Source organism: Notamacropus eugenii, chromosome 3, assembly GCF_028372415.1.
Source record: "Notamacropus eugenii isolate mMacEug1 chromosome 3, mMacEug1.pri_v2, whole genome shotgun sequence".
Lineage (NCBI taxonomy): Eukaryota > Metazoa > Chordata > Mammalia > Diprotodontia > Macropodidae > Notamacropus > Notamacropus eugenii.
This window is the reverse complement of record NC_092874.1, coordinates 468,315,489-468,330,353: the sequence shown is the minus strand read 5'-3', so window position 1 is coordinate 468,330,353 and position 14,865 is coordinate 468,315,489. Positions and strand designations below refer to the sequence as shown.

The 14,865-nt window shown below is 39.0% G+C and overlaps 1 protein-coding gene across 1 annotated transcript in view; it reads right to left on the bottom strand.

Moving 5' to 3' along the window:
• Positions 1-6,971: 6,971 nt before the first annotated feature.
• TBX20 (T-box transcription factor 20) overlaps positions 6,972-14,865 on the bottom strand; it is a 72,027-nt gene continuing 64,133 nt past the window's right edge. The window contains exon 8 of the mRNA XM_072598858.1: positions 6,972-12,737. Within this exon, the coding sequence (XP_072454959.1) occupies positions 12,397-12,737 (341 nt within the window). The 3' untranslated portion in view covers positions 6,972-12,396. The remainder of the gene's footprint in view (positions 12,738-14,865) is intronic.

Genomic DNA, 14,865 nt, shown 5'->3' with positions numbered 1-14,865 from the left:
TGTATTGCCTCTGCCTAATTCTGCCTCTGTCACAGTTCAAGGGCAGAAAGATGCACTTTCAGTTACAAGGGGCAGCAGGAACCCTCAGAAGTAACTGCTTGACAGTCCCATTGCCTATATCTACTTCTGGGTCAGAAAGGGCAAAGAGAAGTACTTTCAGTCAAGAGGGAGTGGAAGCCATGAGGGGCAGTCGCACTTCTGACCCCTAGGGATTTTTGGTCCCAAGGGAGGAGAGGCTCTGAGAATCCCAACAGGTCAAGGACCCTTCCTGAGTAAGAAACAAAATACAGACCAAGAGGGTAGTGACTGCACCTCTCCCCAGATCATACAACTTTGGAAGTATTTTGGAAAGGGTGTGGAAGTGAGTAGATTATGTTGGGATGATATTTAAAAAAAAATAGATAGGCAAAAAAGAGGGATGCCTTGGAAGACAGGGGAAGGGAGAGAAAGACTGTGAAAAACAATCTCACATAAAAGAGGTATGCAAGGAAGAGCTTTTACAGTACAGGAAAAATTGAGGGACAGGCAAAAATTGAACTTCACATCAAATTGTCTCAAAGAGGAGAAAATATATCTACATACTCCATTGGTAATAGAAACCTATCTTTCCCAACTGGGAAGTTTGAGGGAAAGTGGATAAGAAAAGAGAAGGCAGATAAAATAAGGCAGTGGTAAGATGCAAAAGAGATTTAGAAGGGCCAGGATAAAAAGAGAGAAGGATAAACAGAAGAAAATAGGAGGGAGAGAAGTTCACAGTTAATAATCCCAGCTATGAATGTGAATGAAGTGAACTCACCCATAAAATGGAAGCAGAGAGTGGAATGGATTAGAAACCAGAATCCAACAATATGGTGTTAATAAGAGACATGCTTGAAACAGAGAGACACATACAGAGTAAAAATATGGGGCAGAATCTACTATGCTTCAGCTAGGAGGGGAAAAAACCGAGGATAGCAGTCATGATCTCATTCAAAGCAAAAGCAAAAATAGACCTACCTAAAAGAGATAAGCAGGAAAGCTACATCTTGCTAAAAGGATCTATAGACAATGAAGTATTATCAATACTAAATATATAGGCACCAAATGGCATAGCATCCAAATTCTTAAAGGAAAAATTAAATGAATTCTGGGAAGAAATAGATGGTAAAACTGTATTAGTGGGAGACCTCAATTTGCCCCTCTCAGAGTTAGATGAATCTAACCATAAAGTAAATAATAGTCAAGGAGATGAATAGAATCTTAGAAAAGTTACATATGATAGACCTCTTTCTCAGCTGCACATGCACCTTTTCAAAAACTGACCATGTAACAGGGCACAAGAGCCACAAAACCAAATTCAGAAAAGCAGAAATATTAAACGCACCCTTTTCAGACCATAATGAAATAAAAATTACATGCAATAAAGGGTCATGAAAGTATAGATTAAAAGCTCATTGGAAACTAAATGATCAGATCCTAAAGAATGAACCAATCAAAAACCAAATCATAGAAATAATCCATAATTTCATTGAAGATAATGAAAATAAGACAACATACCAAAATTTGTGGAATGCAGCCTAAGTAGAACTTAAAAGTAAATTTATAGCTCTAAATGTGTACACCAGAGCAGATCAATGCAACTAAAAAGAAAACTAGAAAAGAACAAATTTAAAATCCCCAACTAAACTGGAAAATGGAAATTCTGAAAATTAAAAATGAAATAAAACATAAATATTGATTAATTTTATTTTAAAAGAAAGAAGAGAATAAAGTAATATATATTAAAAATGAAAAAGGGTGAATGTACCACAATGAAGATGAAATTAAAGCAATTATTAGAAGTTGTTTTGCATCATTATATGGCAGTAAAAGTAACAATCTAAGTGTAATGGGTCAATATTTACAAAACTATAAATTGTCCAGATTGACAGAAAAGGAAATAGAATACTTAAATACCTCCATCTTAGAAAAAGAAATTTAACAACTTATCAGTGAACTACCTAAGAAAAAATCCCCCAAACCAGATAGATTTTAAAGTAAAGAACAAACATTTAAAGAATAACCAATCCCAATGCTATGTAAAGTGTTTTTATAAATAGGTTAAGGAGTCTTATTAAATTTCTTTTATGATATATGGTTTTGATATCTAAGCCAGGGAGAGCAAAAACCAAAGGAATAAAACTGTAGGCCAATTTCCGTAGTGAATATTGACACAAATATTCTAAATAAAACATTATCAAGGAGATTACAATACTATATGACCAGGATCACATACCTGACCAGGTGAGATTTATACCAGGAATGCAGAGCTGGTTCAATATTTGGAAAACTATCAGTGCAATTGATTGTATCAATAATAAAGCCAACTGAAAACTTATCATCACAACAATGCAGACAAAATACAACACCCACTTTTACTAAAAACACCAGCAATAGGAACCAATGGAGGTTTTTTTTTTTTTAATGATAAGTAGCATCTCTCTCAAATTAACAGCAAGAATTATCTATAAAGAGGATAAACTTGAAGCATTCCCAATAAGATCAAGAGTGAAGTAAGGGTGTCCATTATCACTACTATTTTTCAATATTGTACTAAAAGTGCTAGATATGGCAATAAAATAAGAAAAAGAAATTGAAGGAATAAAAATAGGCAATGAGGAAACAAAGTTGTCATTCACTGCAGATGATGTGATGGTAAGAAAACCCTAGAGAATCAACAGTTAACAACTTTAGCAAAATTACAAGATATAAAATAAAGCCATATAAATCATTAACACTTCTATATGCTACCAACAAAATTCAGCAGCAAGAGATAGAAAGAAAAACTCCACATAAAATAGCTGCAGAAAATATGAAATACTTGGGAGTCTACCTAAGACAAACCCAGGAACTATATGAACACAAAAACACTTTTCACACAAATAAAGACAGATTTAAATGACTGGAGAAATATTAATTGCTCATGGGTAGGCTGAGTCAATATAATAATAGCAATTTAATTTAGTTTACTAATTTAGTTTACTTGTTCAGTGCCATATCTACCAAGCTACCAAAGAATTATTTCATAAAGCTAGAAAAAAAAAGTAAAATTCACCTGGAAGAACAAAAGGTCAAGAATGTCAAGGAAATAATTTTTTTAAATGTGAAGAAAGGCAGTCTAGCCATACCACATTTCAAACTATATTACACAGCGATAATCATCAAAACAATCTGGTAGTGGCTAAGAAAAGAGAGGCAGATCAGTGAAAAAGATTAGGTACATTGTAGTAAGTGATCATAGTAATCTAGTGTCTGATAAATGCAAAAATCCAAGATTTGGGGACAGAAACTCACTACTTGACAAAAAAAATTGCTGGGAAAACTGTAAGTAGTTTGGCAGAAACTAGTATAAACAGTATCTTATATGATATAACAAGATAAGGTACATAATTTAGACATGAAGGGTGATATAAGCAAATTGGGAGAATATGGAAAATTTTACCTGTCAAATCTATGGATAAGAGAAGAATTTATAACCAAACAAGTGATAAAGGGAATCATGGGAAGTAAAATAGATAATTTTGATCATATGAAATTAAAAAGCTTTTGCAAAAAACGAAACTAATGCAGCCCAAATTAGAAGGAAAACGGAAAACTGGGAGAAAAATTTTGTAGCAAGTTTCTCTGATAAAGGTCTCATTTCTCAAATGTACAGAGAACTGAGTAAAATTTATAAAACTAAGAGCCATTCTCCCATTGATAAATGGTCACAGGATAGGAACAGGAAATTTTCGAAAGGGAAAATCAAAGCCATCTATAGTCATATGAAAAAAATGTTCTAAATACTACTGATTAGAGAAATGTAAATTAAAACAATTCAATATCTTATACCTAGCAGATTAGTTAACACGACAGAAAAGGACAATGACAAATAATGGGGGGGGGCAGGGAAATGTGGAAAAATTGAGACATTAATGCACTGTTGGTGGAGTTGTGAACTAGTCTATTTTGGAGAACAATTTATAGCCCAAAGGGCTATAAAACTGTGCATACCCACTGACCCAGCAAAACTGTTATTAAGTGTGTATTACAAAATGATCAAAGAAAAGAGAAAAAAGGACCTATTTGAACAAAAATATAGCAGCTCCTCTCATCAAGGCAATGATGATCCAAGACAATTCCAAAGGACCCATGACATAAAAAGCTATCCACCTCCACAAAGTGAACTGATGAGCTCTGAATGTAGATTGAAGCATAATTTTTAAACTTTCTTGTGTGTGTGTGTGTGTGTGTGTGTGTGTGTGTGTGTTTGCAACATAGCTAATATGGAAAGGTGTTTTGTATGACCTTACATGTATAATCAAAATCAAATTGCTTGCCTTCTCAAGAAGCAAGGAAGGGCAAGAGAGAAGGAGAGAATTTGGAACTCAAAATTTTTTAAATGATTTTTTAAAAAGGTTTTTACAAGTCATTAAGAAATATCTAATGAAATAAAAATAATTTTTAAAAAGATAGGGGCATTTTCATGGTGACAGGTTCAGTAAAAGTGAGTCAACTGTGTGACAGGTGATCCTGGGATCATGTCTATACTGAGAGGCATGATTTCCAGACAAAGGCAGCAGAAATGTCATTTCAGTATAGTCTGTTTCTTCCCACCCATATAGTCTCTGAAGCACTGTGATCAGTTCTGCACACCACTGTTTTAGAAGGATAAAGATAAGATGAAGAGTGCAGGTAGAAACCAAACAAGATGTCACATGAGACTTAGTAGGGTCATGGGAGTGAAGCTATCTTCAAATATTTAAAAGGCTACCCTATGGAAGAGGGATTGGATTTGTTCTGTTTGGACCCCAGAGGACTTATTTATCTGAGCACCAGCTGTCCCCCACTCGCAGTAGAATAAATGTAAGTTCCCTGTGGGCCAGCAGAGGAAGCTATAACCTTCTCTCCCCATGGAGACTTCCCTGAGTTGTTGCCAAGGTACACATGTGAAGACAGTTAAAACTCAGAACTCAAGACAGTCATCCCTAGAGCAACTACGACTGAGACCAGTCTTCAAACCAAGCACCTAGTCTGGAAGGATCTTGGCAAACACAGACAGTCAGAGTGAAAAAAGAATGTATTTCTGCTTCTTTCCCCAGATCACAGAGAGAAGGAAGATCGAATGTGGTGGCACAGCATTCCAGGTGCAGAGAGTCTTAACCTATGTTGGGGCAAATGGGACTTTGCTCAACAATTTCATTGAGAGGAGGGTACTTCCTCTCCATGGTGGGTCTGTTACCTGGATCCTCTTGCGAACTTCATTGAACCCCCAAGTCTCTCTCCCTTCTTCTAGACCTATATTCCTTCATTACCCCTCCCTCCATCCCTTTCTCGATCACCTCCTTAGTGTTGAAGAGTTATATACTCCAGAAATCCTCAGCCATGTTGTTGAGGCTGTCACTGGACAATGGGTCATGGAATAGACTGTCCTTTGAATTTCCCTGCCTCTCAGTTGAATTTGCCAAGAAACAAGATAGTTTAGTCATGGCTCAGGTCAGATGCATTGTCTCTATCTGTGGTATTCCTCAAGTCATTCGTATGTCTACACACATAGCAATATCCTTCGTCATGTGGAGAAAGCAAAGATTCTGCTGACTGCACAGAGCAATATTCTTCAAGTGTAACTTGGTGCCCCATGACTTTTATTTAAGCCAGTCACAGAATCATAGAACAATGGGGAGTTTAGATGTCACTTAATCCACCTACTTTATTTTATAGATGAGGCAACTGAAGTCCAGAGAAGGGAGTTAAGTTCTTGAAAATCACTTGGCTAGAATCATTGACTCATTCATAGCATTTTAGTTCAGGAAAGGACATTGGAGATAAAGTAATCCAACCCTCTCATTGAGCAGATGAGGAAACTGAGGCACTCCCATTGATGAGTTACTCCTAGGATCTCCATTTTGAGGGAAGGGCCTCCAGGCCAGTCAACTTTCCTTGCTCTGCTGGCTCTGCTTCTAAATCTCCAGACTTGGCTACCATACCCATGCTCAGGCACCAACCTTCTCCATTCCCTCCAGACTTTCAGCTCCGTTCCTCCATATGGATGGCAGCTTCTTGAGGACAGGGTCTGTCTTTTTGCTTGTACATATACCCCCAGTCCTTAGCACAGTGCCTGGCATATAATATTAGCCTAATAAATGCTTGTTGAATGACTGACTTACTGAGACTCAGAAAGGATAAATGACTTGCTTGAAGCCTTAGAAATGTGTAATCCTAAGCTAAAGTTTAAAAAAAATCACCCACACAGTTACAAGGTTTAGGAGGAATCACTAAATGTTTAGCAGCTTGCAAAAATACCTGAGAGACTGGAAGATATCTTAGTAGACTGCAAGGTTAATGGGCACCAATCATGTGATACAGCAGCCCAGAGATCTGATGGGGAGTTAGGCTGGGTGATAAGAAACCTAACTTCTAGAAACAAGCCTTGTGCTTAGTTCAGGGTGCCATGTTGGAAGAGGAACATTGAAAAGCTGGAGAGTATCTGGAGAAGGATAATCAGTGAGGTGAAGGGCCTAACATAGGAGGACCTGTGGAAGGAATTGGGGATATTTCAAAAGCTTGTGGAAGAGAAGGCTAGGGGAAAGGTGGAGGAAACATGATAATTTTCTTTTACTGATTGAAAATATGCCAAGTATCAGAGGGGAGTGATGGGTGGAAGTTAAAAAGAAGCCAGTCTAGATATGGTGTCTCTAAAATCTACCTAACAATTAGAGCTATCCCACAGCACAGTGGGCTGTCTCCAGAGCAGATGGACTCTCCCTCACCAGAACAAGCAAAGATCCCACTACCAATTGTCAGGCAGGTTATAGAGCAAAGTATCTTCAAGTACAGGTAGCATTACATGGCCACTGAAGGTCCAGTTCGGAAATTCTGGGATTTTGTGACTCTATGTAGCTAAACAGAGATAAATGTTAGGATAAATTAGATAGGATAAATATTAGATATTAGATAGGATAAATTAGAAGTATATATCAAAAACACACCATGTTTTAATGAAGGAAATTAATATCCACACATTTGCACATCTGTACAATTTTGGGGTGAAATATAATTTTAAGCTGTTTACAAATAACATTTAATGCTTCAAATATTACATACTATTGATATTACATTTCTAGCAGAAATAAATATATTGCACTTAAAAAGAAACTCCTTAAATGTTCCGTCATAGTGTTATGCTTATAATTTATTTTTTTTTCATAAAACATTTCCCATGCCCTACCCCCCATACACACACTTCATTACATGGTGACGGTTCTCACACAATTAATAAATGACGAATGAACACAGCAAACAGTAGAAGGGGGGTATACATTCTCTTGAATGGGCAGCATCCAGTTTTTACCTTTCTGTGAAAATAAATCTTCCTTTAGATTTCTGAGAGAAGAAAGCTACTTTATTATTCAAGTGTGCCAGAGGTGAAATACAACCACGTGTATTTCTTGTCCAGATACTAGATAGAATTCAAAGTTATATCACATACACACACGCACGCACGCACGCACGCATGCACGCACAATGTGTGTTGACTTGGCAACCAGCTTTTTGGATAACAGCAACATCTTTCTAAGGAAGGGGTATTGGATGGCAGGGAGGGGAGGGGTGGATCAGAAAGACACAAAGACCATCATGGTTTACCTGCCCACCAAGTAAATTTTTGGAAGTTTTAGACTTTGAGCATGCTGAAGAAAGACATAGACCTATTTCCTAAGTAATGTAGGATAGCAGGAAGACCTTGTTCTGATGACTCCCTAAACTTTCTATGTCTGCCATATTGCTAAAGGATTTTCTTATCTCCTTCAGTTTTCTTGAACTTTGTTTTTTGTACCCTACTCAAGTACACACAAAATCCTTGCTTTTCAAAAGAAAAGGAAGAAAATATCTATTTGTGGTTGATTTTCTCCAGGGAATTCCACTTGAACCATCATGACAGTGATGTCTGAAATGACTCCAGGGGCTAAGCCTGTGAGTTAAATAGCCTGATATCCAGAACATTTCTCCAAACGACTAAGCAAATGGCATGGCTATATTTGACCTCAAAGAAGGAACTCTGATTTCTCTGGCATCTGGACCACATGAAATCAGGGCTGAGAAGGAAGCTATTGAGACCTCCTCAGAAGGCCTTGTAGCCCTTATGGTATAATCCTTTACATAGTCACTTCAGTACCACAATGATTTATCTCATGGATGCTTTTCAAACGTCCTATCCAATGACCTCTTACTAGGGAGGCTGGCAGGCCACCCAGATATCCAATGCTGTCTCCTCTCTCATCTCCCTGTTCAGGGTCCAATAAACTAGTTGTGTCAGGGTGGAGGCTAGAAAATTTCCAAATAACAATGTCTGGGAGCTGTCAACCTGAACTCACTCATTGAACTCTCTCTCTCTCTCTCTCTCTCTCTCTCTCTCTCTCTCTCTCTCTCTCTCTCTCTCTCTCTCTCTCTCTCTCCCTTTCTCTCTCTCTCTCTTTCCCTTTATCTCTCTCTCTCTCTTTTGTCTCTATCTCCTCCTCTATCTGCCTCTCTTATCTTCCCCTCTCCCTCTCTCTTGGCTTTAAACAAACACTAAAATCAAAATGGCATTAGAGGTCTCAGCAATAAAGATGTAAAGGCTATTCATTTGTATCTCTCTGATTTAGGATTTGTCTGAAGTTTGCCATTGGACTGACTATGGGGGAAAAAGTTTGCCAAGCAAACTAATAGGATAAAGAATATGATAAAGGGAGCCTCCAAAACTATTTAAAAGAAAATATTATAGACAAATATTTTGAGAATCATCAGGCCAATAAAAAATGTAGTGATTATACCTGATTTTTACCAAGTCATGAGAGTGTGTCTCACAAATCTACTAGGTACTACTATAGGGGGTGGGGAGTGGTAGAGTGAGTGAGGCAGCTAGAGCATTGACCTTGAGGTTAGAAGGCTTAGTTTAAGTCCCACATCTAGCAGGACCTTGAGCAACACATATGAGTCTCAGTTTCCTCATCAGTGCAATGGTGATAGTAATCTCTTCCTCTAGTACCTCTCTCACAGGACTGTGAAGCTCCAATGAGATAGTGTATATAAAAATGCTCTGTAAACCTTACAAACTAAACAGATGTAAATTAGGTGCATGGCCCTGGACAAATCATTGGTCATTTGCCCTCTCTAAATCACAGCTCCCTCTTCTGAGAAGGGGATATAGTGATACTTGTACTGTTTCAGGTTCCTTGTGAGAAGAGTGCTAAATAAATATTGGCTGTTATTGGACACAAATTAACTACTCATTGGTGCTAGCATGTGCATTACAATTCAGCAATTTAATGGGCATGAATTAAGTACCCATTAAGGGCAAAGTTCTGTATTTTTAAAAGAACTGCATTTTAAAAGCAAAAAATATGTAGAATTTAGACTTTTTTTTTACAGATTGCCACTGTCATTCCTCTTATTATTTCAAAGTAGTGAGTAGCTCTGACAATATTTTTCATGCCTACAGAGCATGGAAATTTCAGATTATAAATTCCCAGCTTGTGGAGAAAGCCATTTGGCACCCCTAAAGGAGAAGGGTTTCCATCTGAGAGCCAGTTTTCCAGGAGAGATTGGCTACCGACAGGCTGAACTCCCAACCTCATGTTTCCCTTCTCCCAGTTTAAGCAGTATTAAAAAACTTTTTAAAAGACAGATTTAAAACCTCATTTTTACCAAAGAATAGGCTTTAATATATTGGTTTCTGATGTATTGGCTTTTGACCTAAACTAATGATTTCATGATCAAAATTGAAGACATGAGGCTGATAACTATTTCTGTAAAATGGGGCATCAAACCTATCAGTGATATGCTGATCTTGGAAGCACCAAGATAGGACTAAGATAATCCTGCCAGTCTCTCTGAGAGAAGGTTTAGGGATGGGTGTTCTACACAATCAGCTCAGGAGTCTAACAATCTAGGAGATTATTAGTGAAAGTGGAATCTTATTTGGGTCCATTTCTACTTCAAGCAACATTAAAAGAAATATTGGCAATAGACAGAACTATGAGATAACAGCACATTCATCCACACTTGACGGACTTTACTTTATATGCTAACCAAAAATGCTTTCAAAATGAGCTGACGCTTTGTAAAGTGTGTCTTGTTCGAAAGTGATTAAAATTGCCCAGGGACTTCACGAGGGCAGAGGCTCCTCAAGTGGTTTGTTTGAACAATAGATATTTTTCAACAACTAATTTTTGGAACATATTGGAGATATTCATGTGAGAAATTCCACCATGGTATTGTTACCATGCAGGCAGATTATACGGCATGGCCCCAGGGACACAGAGCTGGTCTTTAAGTCTAGAAAACATGGGTTCAAATTCCATCTCAGACACACTCTAGCTATGGCATGTTGGACAAATCAATGCTGTTCTCCAGATTTCATCTGTAGAATGGAGGAGCTGGTCTAGGTAACCTCTGAAGTGCCTTTGATACTAAATCTAGGAGCTTATCACCTCTTCTTATGGGCTGGGGGAGATCCAGGGAAGCATTCAAATTTGGAGAGCACCAAGTTGATGAAACTGTGGGTACTGAGGCAATGAATATTTTACACCACCCCAGAAATATGTCTCTATTATTGGTTACCACATTGGAGGTGATATTTATGTCACGTAGATTATACAGCTCCTTTGCATGTAAGAATGCAGCAGAATGAGATTGCATATCACATCCACCCCCCAAAACAATTAACAACAAGAGAAGATGCTTGCTAGTTGACATAAATGCAGGCATTCATTAGCATGGTTTGTCCTATACCTGGAGCCCAAGACATCAACCAAGGCAGTATGATGAAGTCATGGATGTTCAGTTATGAGTTACTCAGGAGTACTAGATGGGTTAGCCTACTATAACATTGTTGTATAAACACCACAAGAATGGATGAGAAACAGCATCAAGTTGGGGTGAAGAACCAGAGTTGTAGCCAAAAAGATCAAGGGTCACCTGAGATACACACCTGCTGGGCAAGGATGACCCTAGACAAGTCATTTAAGGAATAGATTTCTTTATTCCCAGGTAAGGGAATTCCTTATACCAATGAAATCACAGCTCAGGTCCCTGTCCTTAGACCAAGCAAAGATACAGGTAGCAAGGATGGAGACCGAGTTCCTTGATTTGCCAGTTATTTGCTTGATTATTTGGATATCACTCTTTCAGGTGAGAAGACCTTAGCCCACAAATGATCCATTTGTGGTATTCTGTATTCTTCAAGGTAGGGGCAGAAGAAGGGAGGGGAAGATAGAGCGAAATGAACCTTGAGCATCGCACAACCCAATGAAGATATCACCAACCTATTTAGAAACCTACAATGAGTGTCAGGTATGAATTAAACTATGGCTAAATTTGGCACTCAGACATCTCACCCAAAGGTGCATGTCAATCATGAAAAGGTGCTAGCTGACCTTGGTATTGGGTAACATCTGCCTCATACAAGAGCTGACCTTCAGGAGACGAGAATTTTGCCCAGTGTGACGTCAAACTTGGGCATTGGTGGCAGGGCTATCCTTCCAGATCAGGTTCAATGTCTGTAATGACAAGTGAAACAAATCCTCCAACACTGCCTGAGACTGTTTTAAAGTGCTCACTAATGAATCTATATGCAGGACTTCTTTTTCTTTTTTAAAGAACACCACTCCTGAAAGTAAACCTTCTGTTTCAGAGTGTGATATCTACAGTCTCTTACTTGGACTTAGAGAAGCATTTTTCCTACACACACAAAATACAAGAAGTTGAGAGAGAAGGAGAGGAATTGGCTGGGGTGGGGGGGAGAGGAAAGAATAAGTCAAGATGGATGGGAGCTAGGTTTGGATGGTTCTGGCCTATCAGTATTACAGAAGGATGCTGGGAAGTAGCTACTGCCTAGTCATGAACAGAAAAGACACCCTTCTTTTGGAGGTTGCTTTCTCAGCAAACTAATGCTAAGATAAACTAAACATGCTCAAGCTACCACATTACAAATATTTCAGTAATGACTCCTGTTATTTACAGGGAGAGACGGTGTTATATAACTATAGCCTATAGTATTGCCTCTTGTGAAATTCTTCGAACCTGTGAAAAAACAGAAAGAAATTCTATCCACATTGGATTTGTCCATGACTGCATCCACGGAGCATCTTATACACTGCTAAAGTATGATGGACTAAACTTTCTCTGAATGTTCCAGATGGGCATTCTACCAAGACAAAAATGAGCCCTTCTACAGATGACTGACTGCTAGCCCACAGTGAATGCATTGTGTTAGCAATTGAAGTGATTATGGGTCCTTCTCTCCTTCTAAATGGTTCCATGCCTCATGGAGAGTGTCCCAACCAACACCACATCCCCACCCTCTTATCTTCATACCAAGTTTGCCTAGTCTACATCCAGGTTGCCCTGTGCTTGGGCCAGTCATACAAATGGCGTCATCACTGTAGAGGAATGGCGCAGTCCCTGGATGGCAGCATAAGGCCCCTGTTGAAAGTAGTGGTGGTATCTGGGCATGTGGAAGGAAGGGAACGTGGGCCCACTGCCTGGCATGGAGGTAGCAATGGCAGATGGGGTAAGAGGCATCCCTAGGCGACTGTATGGGGGCAGAGATCCCTGGATGGGGTGAGGAATGGATGTGGCAATGGAGGCAGTACTGGTTCCTAGAGCAGTCAGAGACTGGGGGTGCTGGAATCCGGGAAAACTGGATGAAGAGGATACCCAGGAGCTGAGTGACAAATTGTCCGATGCAGTAAAAGCGGATCCTGTGAACAGAAAACAAGGCAATTAATTTCAATATGTAAATCGAGGACTGGATAGCCTATCACAATGACCTTAAACAACATTACTATTAAGTAGATTTTAAGGGACTCACAAATAATGAAGTGTGGCTGAAGCTGGCTAGTGAGTATTACGGAGGAGGTGTTTAGACACAACTCCAGACTGAGATGAATTCATGTTCTTGGGGACAGGGGCACATTTTTTCAGTCTGAGAAAAGTAACCAATTCAACAAATATTTGTGGTGTACCTCCTTTAGGCCAGGGAATGGCTATACAAAGACAAAAACAAAACAGTCCGAGAGCTTAGGGAGCTTATGTTCTACTGTGGGGAGGGCAGGGTATGCATGTGTACAATAGGAAATTGCAAAGCATATACACAGTCATTTTACTGATTAAATAGACAAATATATCTCAGGATGGCCATTATACTTCCAGACAGCAACTGAGTCATGGTGGAACTCTAAGCAATGGACATTGATTGGCCCTCATCTTTGGCCAACACCACCATGAGCAAATCTAAGAATTTAATTCGACCAGTCTGGTACTAACGACTATAAATTTCACCTCAACCAAGTAGCCCAGTGGCCAGAGTCACTGAGATTCTCTAAAGTTGTATGAATGGACCCCTCTGAGTCAATAGTGTGTAGAATTATAAATTGTAATGTTGGGAGGAACCTCAGAAGCCATCTAGCTAATCTAAATTCCTCATTTAAAGATGAGTAAACTGAGGTCCAGAGAGTTGGATTGCCTTGCCCAGGGTCATTCAAGTAGGGAGTGGTGGTTCAATGAGATTCTCTTGAACATCCTCTTCATAACTCATCCTCGAAGGGCCCTACAAAATTAATTGGCTTGAAGTTCCAGGTGGTTAAAATATGCCATGGTTGTCATCTGGAAGCAATGAAAATAGAAGTTTTAAGTCCTGAACAAAGGAGATTATAGTCTCATCATGCCTTGCATTGGCCAGACCACAACTGGAGCACTGTGGTCACTTCTTTTAGGTGAGGATGTTGGCAAATAGTAATATGTCCAAAATGGGGTTACCTGAAGTGTTTAGAACATACATTCTATGACATGGGGATGTTTACCTTGAGGAAAGAATGAAAAGAAAATTCTGACACAGGCGGGCCATGTGATCCTGGGCAAGTCTCTCCCAGGCAGCTCCCTGAGACAACCAATTATGAGTGAATTATTCACCTGTTTTAGTGGAGGGAGTTCTCTATCTTGATGAAACAAAACAAAAATGGGGTGTACAGTGAAAGTGAGGGATAGAATGGCTCCTGTGGTAGAGTCTGGACCTAGTTCCAGAGTCAGGAAGACCCAGGTTCAAATCCCAACCATGACAGTTTCTATCTCTGCGACCCTGGGCAAGTCATTTTACTCTCTGAGATTCAGTTTTCTTCGGTACTAAAGAGGCCCATTCTGACTCCAAATATATTCTGCTATAGTGCTGTCATGTGAAAAAGCATTTTCTCTTTTCTGGATAACTTCAAGAAGGGGACAGAGTTAAAAACAATGGACAAAATTATAGGAAGGCAGATTTGGTTTTATATGGGGAGGAATTTTCTACCAATTAGAGCCATTCACCAATGCTTTCTTTTGAGGTAGTGAGTTACTCATTACTGGAAATGATTAAAATGAAAAAAATGCAAAATTTCTTCTCAGGGCTACGGTAGAAAGGATTTCTTCTATCTGACTCTTCAAGAGTCTATTTAGGGTTTTCTTAGCAAAAACACTGGAGTGGTTTGTCATTTCTAAGATACTAAGTGCAATAACTATTATTACGCTTCACAGATGAGTAAACTGAGGCTCAAATAGGCTAAGTGATTTGTTCATGGTCCCCCAGACAGTGTATGAGGCAGAATTAGAACACAGGTTGCCTGACTGAATATCCAACACCCTATTCCACCTCTGTCCTTCTAATTGAATGTTTGCTATTTGTATCCAAGGGTGCTGTTCTGGTTTTGGCTCTCAGCACCAGGACCTGTGAAACCTAAGGAAGTCCCTGAAATAAGCCTCTGGTATCTACTAGGACAGCGTATACACTCTAGGAGTGCTAGATGATAGTCATCACCACACTTGTTAGCTTCTGTTCCGGCTCATCAGCTACAATTC